Genomic DNA, 10,909 nt, shown 5'->3' with positions numbered 1-10,909 from the left:
TTCCACTTGTACAGTGTCAGACCTCCTTCAAAATAAGAAAATCAGGAGAGAAATCACCAGGAGCTCTGGGCAGGGACAACCAACCTCCTGCTCTCACTAAACTGTTATTCAAGGCATTCATCCTCCTCCAAGCTGCTTTCCCATGGGATTCTGGGGCTCAGAGGATCCCCCACGCTCATTTCCACTGCTGAAGGTGAATGGATGGGGAGAGTGGAAGGACCCATTGCTTTTTCCAGAGCTCCTAGCCAGGGGAAAGAGATGGCCAGGACAGTGTGACTAACAGCCTCAGAACATCCCACTTCCAAAGCCACAGAGCGAGAAAATGGGCCCTGGGGTGACTCACTGAGCTCAGGGTGGGTCCCGGGGAAGGAACTGGGCATGGCATAGATTTGTTTTTGCCAGCACAGCTCCTGGTGCTGATAAGATCCTTGTTTTTCTGCTCCAGGTTATCAGGATTGGTTTCCAGGAGAAGCCACGCTGCTCCTGTGACAGCCTTGGCCTTTGTCCTTGCTATCAGACAAGCAGTGTCCAGCTGGGATCGCTGGGAAGCCGGAGGCTGCTGGCAGCCCCACAGCTTCTCCGGGCTGTTTGCTGCATGTTTCTCACCTTATATGGTCTTTTCCAGCATATTCCAGGCTGGGAGGGGGCAGAGAGGGCCAGGGAAGGGATCCACAATGGCTGGAGCGTGAGGACAGAGTGTCCCGGGAGTGCAGTTGGGAGCTGGGGTGGAAAAGGCATTTCCTCTGGTTGTTTGTGTACAGGGAACATTGGGACTAGATCCCAGCTGGAAAACAAGGGACTATGGGACTGGGGTGGCTCCTGGAAAGCAACTGCTCGTCCCACACCGGGGATTTTCAGGAGTGGAGGCTCCAGAGTGGGGTCAGATCAGTTCCTAAATCTCAGCAGTGGTTTGGGGATGGGAGGGAAGGTTTCTAGTGCCTGCCTGGAGGCAGAGAATGATCAGCTATGGAGGATCACCAGGTAGAGAGGTTTGACATTGATTTTCTAAGAATGGCTCAGAAAGCTCTCAAGGCAGATTCCCACAGGGGATTCCCAAAAATTCCCCATTTTTGCTGTTTTGCCCCCAGCAGAATCTTTTGACCCCGATGGCTGAGATTCTCCAGGGACACGGATCGGGATCCCCTTTTCCTCTTCCCTGAGCAGGGACAAATCCTCTCAGGGCTTGCACAGGAGGGTTTTCCCCCTGAAGTCCCACTTTTCAAGCTCCCACTGGAGACTGGGATGTGGAAGCTCCCCCCACCTGGCAGTTTCTTCCCCTGTTTTTTGCCCAGAGGCTGTTTTTGGAGGAGGGAGGGGGAGATAAGGCTCCAGAAGAGCTCAGACATCTGTAAACAAGGAGGAATTCAGATCCTGGGTCTGCAAAGTCCCGTGTTTGTCATCTGCTCTGGCAGGAAGAGGCAGTGACATCAGCTCCACTCCAGCTGGGAGAGAGGGGCTTTCCCCAGCTGCTGGCAGAGCCCCTCAGACAGCAAAGGAATATGGAATTTTTCCTCCTTTTCAGCAGCCGAAGCTGCTCCAAGGCAGCAAGCAAGAGCTGGGACTGTCAAGCTTGGGGAAGAGAAGTGTGACTTGGAGCCATCTAGTCTCTGGAGGGTGGCCCTGCCATGAGCAAGATGATCTTTAAGGTATTTTCCAGCCAAAACTAATCTGGAATTCTGTGATTTTTTTGGGGTGAGGATGGACATCCTGGCAGTCTGGAGCTGACTGTGCTGGAGCCCTTCCTGTGTGCTGGGTTCTGTGGACACCTAGAGGCTTTCCCAGGAATGGCAGAGAATTCTCCATTTCTCCATCCATTTCTCCATCCATCCATCCATCCATCCATCCATCCATCCATCCATCCATCCATCCATCCATCCATCCATCCATCCATCCATCCATCCAGGTTTCCTCCTCTCCAGGCCGGATTTTCCAGCTCTCACTCACAGCCTTGGAGCAGTCTTGGCTGCTGAGAAAGAGGAAAATGTCTTTATTCTTTTGCTGTTGTGAACTTTCCTGGCTGTGAACAGCTCCAGGGATGGTGTCCCAGGTGCGTTCTGAGTGTCTCCACCTCAGATGGGCCCTGTGACTCAGAGTCTTGCCCCTAGAGGAGGGGACTTAGGCCAATGCTCCCTGGACAAGGTGACCTGGCCCACTCAGAGCAGCTCACTGTGGGGCTGCAGCTCTGGCTCTGGTCAGGGCAGATATGGGATGTTACAGCAGGTCACAGGGCCACCACCTCACTCTGTCACAGGGATACCAGCTCCTCTGGACACCCTGCAGAGGTTCAAACCTGAGCTGTAGTCAGGCAGAGGTTCAGCCAAGTGGGGAGAATGTGCCAAGCATGGGATGGTCCTGGCCTATTCCCAAATTATTCCACACTACCCTTCCTCAGCACGAAGGAGACATGAGGTCTCTCAGAGCCGCACTGAGGCAGAGAACAGACCTCTTCTCCCACCCTGAATCGAGGAGCAGAACGTCGGCACCAGTCCAGGTTGTAGATGTCAACAAGCGTGTTTCCATTGACGTCAGCGGACTTTGGATCGACCCTTTCCCTCCCCAGCTGATAAAAACCATCCAGCTCCAACAGGAACGCACTTTGTGTGGTTCAGCATCCATGTGCCCAGCCTGGGTGGTTGGAGCTGAGGGGGTTCAGGGTAGTCTCCCAAGGGGCAGGACCAGGGGAAGAGGCCTCAAGGGAAGGTTTAGGTTGGATATTTGGGAAATTGTGTTCATTGGAAGGGAGGTCAGACATTGGAACGGAGTAATGATGGAGGCACCATCCTGGATGTGTTCAAAAGCAACTGGATGTTGTACCTGGGGTCATGGGTCAGTTGTTGTCACTTGGCAGTGCTGCGGGAGACTTAATGATTAATGATCTCAGAGGTTTCTCCAACCTTAATGATTCCATAATTTATCAGCAACAGCTTCTCCATGTTGTAATCCTTTTGTCAGAAGTCTCCATGTTGGGCCACTCCTGGTGTAATTCTGGGTCAGGTGGAGCTGCTGAGCCTCAAACCAGGAATCAGAGCTCTCCAAATCAGGTGCATGTCTTTAGAATTCCTGGACACTTTCAGTTTGGGAGCTGCACTCTAAATTTCAGAGGTGGCTTCTGAGAATGGGTTGGCAAGGAAGGCACCAGGCCCAGTCCTGGTGGTGCTGTTCAGGAGGAACAGCTGATCAGCTGTTCAGGAGGAGGGGAAGTCTGCTTCCATTGGGAACCCTCCTTTCCCCATGGAATTCTTGCTGAATGGCTCTACTGGCCAACAACTAAAGGACAATTAGGTTCTGCATCATCAAATCCATCCCATTTCTATCAGGAGCTCCAGCACTACCAACGCTGCTCCTGAGGATTTTATCCCTACAGAGGATTTTATCGCCATGGAGAACGTTCTCCCCACAGAGTATTTTCTGCCCATGGAGGATTTTATCCCTCCACAGAGGATTTTATTCCTCCCCAGATGATTTTCCTCCCAAAGGGACATGTGGAGCACATCAGGAAGCAGCCTGCTTTCCTTGCTTCATTCCTGCTTCATTTCATCCACCCAAAGCTCTGGAGTCGAAGGAGCAGGGGAGGAAGGAGATATTATTATCTTCATCTGCCACTGCCGCCCAGCGACATGAAGAGACAGATGACAGGAAATGGGGACTCAAAAATAGACCCCTTTAATGTCAAAACCCATCAGGGATTACTAGGAGCAGGGTGAAAGACATGGAGCAGGTCTCCTGCTCATCACTGTGTGCTCCAAGCACCCATCCGAGGAATCTGCCATGATACCCATGAAATTATTTCCTATGTATTCTTTGTGCTTTTGGCACAAAAGAATAAAGAGAGAGAAAACCCCATGGATGTATTGAAACGTGAATTGTAGAACTTCCCTTGACGCAACCGCCATGCCTGGAGGGGCTGCAATTCTGTTTCCCCCATCTCCACAAGCCCTTCCTGCAATTCTCTGGGACAGGGATGGCCAAGTTTTTAATACTTTACTAAAAAATAAAGGAAAGTCTTCCCTATGGAAAAGATTTCTCCTCTAGAACTGCATCTGCCTTACTGAAATCCCCTGACATATATGAAATTTTCCATCCCCTCTGCAGTTCTGCACCTTACACAGGGCAGTGCCCTGCCCATCTCTGTGCCTGGCTGACTCTGCCATCAGGAATTCTGTTTTCCAAGCAAAAAATCCAGTTTTGCTTGGAAACAAAGTGACATTTTTTGATTTGTGCAGTGACAGAGAATCTGTGCCCAAGGGAGAGAATTCCCAAGGGGTGTTTTGTCCTCCCTGAAACCTGACACCGATCCCAAGTCCAGAGCTGGCTAAATTGAGTCCACAACAGGTGCCAAGAAAACAAGGAAAAATAGCAACAGTGGCCTGGGATATAGGAGGTCTCAAGCTCCACAGCTCCCACTGCTGGAGATCCACTTGTTATTTATCTTGGAAGAAGAGCATATAGCCAAAACTGGTGGATTTCTACTCAAAAGTCTCCCTGTTGGTCACATCGTTCCCCAAACCGATTTGTGGCCTTGCTCTGCTTTGGGAGGAGTGAATCCATTGTAAAACCATTATTTTCTGCTAAAAATTGGGCGTTGGCTTTGAGTCTATTATTTCTGGATCTGTAGGGTTCCTGAGTGGAATCCTGCCAGATTAACACCAGGAGAAAGGTGAGAAGTGAGTTATGGAAAGGCTCTGAGGGACAGAGGGGGTTTCTAGCCCAGGGGGTTTATTTGTCTTTGATGCACTGCAGTGTCACATCCTTAGGGGAAAAGCAACATTTCAGAATGGAAATTTGGATCTACCTGAAGGAGAGGAGCTGGGAACAGCTGCACCATCCATGTGAGACCAGTGGGTGCAAACCAGGGGTTCATCTCTCCCCTCTCCTGAGTCTCTGATTCCCTGTGGCTCTGGAGACACTTCCTTCAAGGTGAGGAATCTCTCCTGGCTGCAGCTCGGAGACAGCAGCTCTCACAGGTTCCCTATGGAACAGGCTGGGGTTAAAAGTGCAACAAAATAGCCCAAAGTCCAGAGGGGAGGAGGAAGAGGAGGAGGAGAGATGATGGAGGGGTGAGTGGGCAGCCCCCCCCAGCTTGGAAGATGTGGAGCTTCTCGGCATCAGGCAGGAACAGCCGGGCATCCTCCAGTGCCCCGTGCGCTGCCATGGTAAAGTTGGCATCCCCCGAGGTCACCACGTCGAAGACACACGACTGGAAGTAGACATCCTCCACGGGCAGCATCTCCCGGCAGAGCGCTCGCGCTGTCTCCGCAGGGACACGGCCGCGCCCACGGAGGCTGCGGGACATGCGCTGGCTGTGGGGGCAGCCGCCCACGCACAGCTGCAGGTCCTGTTCCTCCGTGAAGGCCTGGGCCACCTCCTCGGCAGCACGGATGGAGAAGGACAGCTGGCGGCCAGCCTGGCGCACGGCGATGGTGGTGCCGATGTAGTCAGCACGGATCTCCACGTGCCGGCCGGGGCTGTGCTCCCGGATTGCCAGGCTGCTCCCACCTGGACGCGTGCCCCCGTTCACGGAGCCGTCCTGGAAGGCTGCCGGGACGTTGTCCAGCTCGGCCTGGTAGACCTTCTGGTCAATGCATTCCTTCATGTTCTTGAATATGATGGTCAGCTGTGGGGAGCAGGGCAGGAGGGGGATGAGCACGGTGGCCATGTCCCCATCCCAGGTATTCAGGGTATCCCAGGATGCTGGTCCCACCCCACCTATCCATCTTCAAACCACTCCTGCCACAATCCTTTTAGGATAACAACAGTCTTTCCTTCTTTCCTTCTTTTTTTAACACTATTTAAGCAATGGAAAACTCAGGTGGAGCCAAACCCAGCAAGATTCCTCCAGGTACCCCATGGACCACATGGTGGTCACCTGACAGCAACAGGAGTGTTTGAGGGTCACCTCAACAACCTCCACCAATGTTGTCCCTTCTTCCTCATCTCCCCTACGTTTGAAGCAGTTCCAAGGATTTTGGGAAGTATTGGAGGTGCCCTGACTCTGGATTTGCTGCCTAGCCGGTGCGCTAACGTTACCTTGCTGGTGACTGTTGCGTTGGACCCTTTGGCCACCGGTGAACTGGTGGCCTGCACAAACAGGTAGTCATTGTCCAAGAGCGGCCAGGAGCCCTCCACCCGGCACGTGTGGAAGTCATTGTGGAAGGTGCGGATGTGGGGGTCCCCAAAGGCAGCACAGTGCTGGAAACCGGGGGGGCGGCCATGCTTGTAGAGGAAACTCCGCTCGTAATCACAGATGTCAATCGACTCGAAGCTGTGGGGGTTGGGGGCCGGGGGCTGGGGCCTTGGTAGGGCTGTGGGCCCTTCCTTGGAGCAGTTGTTCTGGATCATGAGGTCCTCGATGCCGTGCACAGCAGAGTGGAAGGCCAGGTCTCCACGGCAGGTGCGGGCAGTGCGCCGGGTGCACAGGGAGTAGGAGCGGAGCGCGGTGCAGAACGCGGAGCCGCGGTTGGGGCCGCGCAGGTGCAGCGTAGCCGCCACATACTCCGAGTTGCAGCGTAGGATCTTGCACTGGGAAGAGACTGGGAGAGACGGGACAGCTCTGTGGGAGAGGGGATGGGGTGGGGAAGGGCAGCCTCTCCTCCCCCCACCACCTCCCACCATCCAGCCTGCTCTGGATTCTCATGAAGATTCTTCCTGGAAGCACTTGTCTCCTGGTTTTTACAGGGAACAACTCTGCCCATGCAGATCCTTACCATGCCTGCAGAGGAGAAGGAGCAGGAAAGCTCGGAGGAAGAGGCTAGAGTTTTCCAGCTGCCCTGGGCTCCCACTGTGGGCAGGTCTCCCCATTCCCATCCATGCAGAGCCTGGGGGGTCTCTCACCCACCAGCAGCTCCCAGCTTCATTTGGCAGCTCCCCTGGAACCAGAGGTGGGATTGGGAGAGAGACCAGCAGATAGGACTAAGAGGGGCCCTGCAGCTGGCAGCAAGTTCAACCAAGCACTTCCAATGCTACCACTTGTCCCCCAGTGGCACATCGACATGGCTTTGAACACTTCCAGGGATGTGACTCCACCACTGCCCTGAGTAGCCTGTGCCAGGGCTTGACCACCCTTTTCACGGGGAAATTTTCCCTAATGTCCAACCTAAACCTCCCATGCTGCTGCTTGAGATGTTTCCTCACAGTGGTGGTGTTGAGCATTTCACTCCTCCCTCACTTTGGGGATACCACATGCAGAATCGGAGCCTGCAGCATCCCTGGGTGCCAGCGATATCCTTGGACCCTCATTCCTGCTTTCCTGCTGCCCCACTCACCTGTGTCAGCTTCCTCGGGGAACGATCTGGCTCCCAGCGCTGGGAGCTCCTTCCCTGCGGGACACATGGGCGTCCTTGTCACAAGCTCTGCCCCAGGTGAGAGCCAGAGAGACCCATGAGATGACGCAGGAAAGTTCCAGCCTCCCTGGGCTCCTCCATGGCCTCGCAGCTGGATAAAATCCGGGGTTCCACAAGCCCGTCCAGGGGCCAGGGAGTGGAGCCCCCCGTGGCTCTTCGTCCCCAGCCACCTTTGCTCCGTCCTTTCCCCTGCGGGGCAGAGGCAGGAGTTGAAATCGATCCTCCTAAATTTAGCTGGGCTCTGATCCAGCCAGGAGCAACAGCCGGAGTGTGGAGAAGGTGGGGCACAGGAGCTCCAGGAGGAGGCGGGAGTCCCCAAACCCTGTGGACTGTGGGGTCATGTCACCCGTGGGAGCTTCCCTGGAGCTCCATGGGTTTTCCTCCTTGGAAAGCCTCTGCCTGCAACCCGCGAGAGCGAGTCCCTGTGGAAAAGCACCATGCTTTGCCCTGTGGAATGTGTCCAATAGGGAATGGGATGTTTCCTGACAGGGAATGCTTTCCAGCATTTTCTCTCACAGCCTGCCCTCCCGGGGCACAGCCAAGTCCTGAACACAAACATAGCACAGGCCAAAGTTGGCCAATGTCCCCAGGGATCGATGACTGCCAGATCATGCTGGCTGCACTCCTGAAATCCCACCTACACAGGTGCAGGAAGCAGCTGCACCATCCCCTGCTCCCTGCAAGGAGGAGGAATGGTCAGGAATGTCCACACCAGGATTTTTCAGGTCCATTCCAGAGGCCATGGAGGAGGACAGGGATGGGAAGTTGGTCCCTCAGCATTCCAGCACCCACAAATCCCTCTGGGAACACATTCAGGGAAGCCTTCTGCCGCCTAAACCAAGTTCCTGCTGTTTTCCACAGCCAGCTCTGCCCTGCAGGGAGCAAAGCCTAGTGCCCAGCAGAGATACAGCACTGGCACTGAGGTGGGAAGAGAAGTATTTGGGGAAAGCGGCATTTGCCAGAGAGCTGGAAGAGTGGATCCCTCTTCTTTCCAGGATGGGCCATGTGCACAATCAATCCCAAAGGATGTACTCTTCCTTCCACACCATGCTTGGCATAAATCCCATCCCTCCACCCCCACACCTCTGCCAATGATCCCAGCACTCCACTTACCCTGGCAAATGCCACGGGATGGGCACCAAATCACCCTAGACCCTCCAGAGGAAAATCCTGGTCCCCTTCAGCCTGGGTCTGGCTCCGGGTGGGAATGAGGAGGAAATCCCGGCTGTTGCCACCCAGGCTTGGAGCAGAGGGAGCAAAAAACAGCTGAAGATTCTGACAGCCGGATCTGTCACTGGGAGCGGGAGCTGAGTGGGCTCCGACAGCACTTTAAAAATAGCTGGTAGGATTTTTGATCCCAAAAGGCGAATTCCAGTGGGGAGGGGAAGGGAGAAGGCAGGGAGAGCCAAGACTTACCAACTGCACACACAAGTGGTGGGTGAGGTGGACATGGAGCCCCTCAGAGCTGCCCATGCTGAGCTTTCTCCAGGCTCTGGGAGAAACAAACAGGTTGGCAATGCAAAGTGCTACTGGAAATCCAAGGAGGCTCCCATTCCATCAGCACCTGGCATTGTGCACCCCAGCAGGTGAGCACTCCCCTTCTGGCTCTGTCAGAGATGGGAAAACCCACGGAGATGTGTGGTGTCCAGTGGGACTTCTCCTCTGAGATTCTCCATTCCAGAGTTTTCCCTTTCCCTCCCTTGGAGAGCTTGGGAGGTCCTGGAGAGGGACCGACATTGGGAGAGATGGATATCCTATGCCTGGAAGACATTGAGAGAGGTGGGAAAGGAACCACCTGGCTCAAAGGTAGGACCAAAATCCCACAGGGCCCCACCTGTGTGAGCCGCTCCCAGGATACTGGCATGTGGATAAATCCCATCCCCAAGCACCTGCGCTGGGGCCGGGCAGCTGGGGGCTAAAAACATCCAGAGCAGGCGGAGCCAGGCACTCCTGAGCTCTGTGGAGAGACCCCGAGAGGTCTCCAGCGCTGGGCGCAGGACCCCATGACTCCCCCCCGTCTCTCCCGCGCACCCCCGCGCACAAGTGGTTCCGCCCACCGATGCCCACATAAGGATAAAGTGGGGCGGGGTTTCCTGGGGGGCGCGTCCATTGCGGAGGGGGCACGGCCTCCGAACGATTTCATATATGCGCTGGGGGTCACGTGACGCCGCTCGGCCGGGGTCACGTGACGGCGGCGGGGCGACCCCGGGCGGCGTGACCGGAGCGGGCGGTGAGAACCGGGAACGGGGGAGGGGCCCGAGGGAGATCGGGGGGTCCCGGCCGGCACTGGGGACTATAAGAGGAACTGCTCGTCCCAGGGGGTGTCCTGTGGAAGAATCGGGGGGCTCCCGACGTGCGTTCCACGGGGTTAGGGGGGCTCTGGCCGCACCCCCGGCTTGAGGGGGGCCGGGCCCTTCTCTCCTTCTGAGCCTCCTCCCCAGCTGCGAGCCCGAAAGCTCCTCTGGACCCCCCCTGCGACCCTCTCTGCCGTTCCCGGGTCAGGAGCTGGTCCCGCAGGGCCCCCCAGATTCGCCACCCCCAGCACCCCCTCGTTCCCCCTTCTGCCGCCCCCAGTAACAGCGGCTGACCCGGCAGAGCCGACTCAACTCACCCCTCCGTGCTGCCCCCCTCCTGCCATCCCCACTTTCCATGTGGGATCCTCCAGAGAGCCTCAGTCTCACTCCCTGCTCCCCCCACTGCCCTCTCCTCGAGCCTCTTCCCCCTTTCAGCTCCCCCAAACCTCCTCCTCAAACTCCTCCGATGCCGGGGCCTCTCGTGGCGGCCGCGGTCGGCCGGGAGAGCCTCTCTCCCTGCAGCCCCCCAACTCACCCGTCTCTTACAGCCCTTCTCCGATGCGGGGTCCCCTCCTGGCGGCCGCTGGGGGGGCCATGGGGGGCGCGGGGGGACCCCTGGCCCGCACCATCCGCGCCAAGCTGACGGCGGCTCTGCAGCCCACTCACCTGGAGGTGCGGGACGACTCCCCCCGCCACGGGGGTCCCCCCGGCGCCGAGACGCATTTCGGGGTGCTGGTTGTGAGCGGGCGCTTCGCGGGGCTCCCCCTGCTCCAGCGGCACCGCCTGGTGCACGAGGCGCTGCGGGCAGAGCTGGCCGGGCCCCTGCACGCCCTGCAGGTCATCGCTCGCACCCCCCAGCAGTGGGAGAGTGACCCCCAAGCCCCCCCCGCGCCCCCTTGCCTGGGGGGCTCCAAGAGGGAGCAGCGCCGCGGGGACGGGGAGAAGGAGCAGGAGGCGCCGGGGCAGCAGTGACGGCCCCGGAAGGCCCCCAGGAACAGTTCGGGTCTCCCGGGACCCCCACCCCGGTGTCAGCGCAGCAGATGGAGCCTGGAGTTGGGAGGGGGCAAAAGTCCTGGGGGTGACCCCGCCCCCATCATCCTCTGCCCCAGTCCCCGCACCCCATACCACCCCCAGCCCCCTCTCCCCAACCTGGACCCACCCCCCTGCTCCCATCCTGTGGGGGATTTTTGGGGCGTCCCTCCCATTTAATGTCTGAATCAATTTAAATAAACGTGTTCTGGGGGCAGCTGAGTCTGGAGAACCCTTGGTGGGAGG

The 10,909-nt window shown here is 56.9% G+C and overlaps 2 protein-coding genes across 3 annotated transcripts; one reads left to right on the top strand and one right to left on the bottom strand.

Moving 5' to 3' along the window:
* Nucleotides 1–4,696: 4,696 nt before the first annotated feature.
* HJV (hemojuvelin BMP co-receptor) lies at nucleotides 4,697–9,076 on the bottom strand. Of its 2 annotated transcripts, XM_014262030.2 has the most exons (6): nucleotides 8,757–9,076; nucleotides 8,454–8,580; nucleotides 7,263–7,529; nucleotides 6,705–6,866; nucleotides 6,028–6,530; nucleotides 4,697–5,614 (listed from the first exon to the last, which is right to left on the bottom strand). In XM_014262030.2, the coding sequence occupies exons 3-6, from the start codon at nucleotides 7,327–7,329 to the stop codon at nucleotides 4,988–4,990; spliced, it is 1,359 nt and encodes a 452-aa protein (XP_014117505.2). In that variant the 5' UTR covers nucleotides 7,330–7,529; nucleotides 8,454–8,580; nucleotides 8,757–9,076; the 3' UTR covers nucleotides 4,697–4,987. The 2 variants fall into 2 exon arrangements, with proteins under 2 accessions (XP_014117505.2, XP_005533545.3); XM_005533488.3 differs by lacking the exons at nucleotides 6,705–6,866; nucleotides 8,757–9,076.
* A 424-nt stretch (nucleotides 9,077–9,500) lies between these two features.
* On the top strand, nucleotides 9,501–10,908 carry BOLA1 (bolA family member 1). The gene is made up of 2 exons (XM_005533473.3): nucleotides 9,501–9,570; nucleotides 10,183–10,908. The coding sequence occupies exon 2, from the start codon at nucleotides 10,193–10,195 to the stop codon at nucleotides 10,604–10,606; it is 414 nt and encodes a 137-aa protein (XP_005533530.1). The 5' UTR covers nucleotides 9,501–9,570; nucleotides 10,183–10,192; the 3' UTR covers nucleotides 10,607–10,908.
* The last annotated feature ends 1 nt before the right edge of the window (nucleotide 10,909 follows it).

Source organism: Pseudopodoces humilis, chromosome 31, assembly GCF_049639895.1.
Source record: "Pseudopodoces humilis isolate 2021_Gansu_Grassland_sample_001 chromosome 31, ASM4963989v1, whole genome shotgun sequence".
Lineage (NCBI taxonomy): Eukaryota > Metazoa > Chordata > Aves > Passeriformes > Paridae > Pseudopodoces > Pseudopodoces humilis.
The sequence above is the reverse complement of the archived record's forward strand: the minus strand, read 5'-3'. Positions and strand labels throughout refer to the sequence as shown.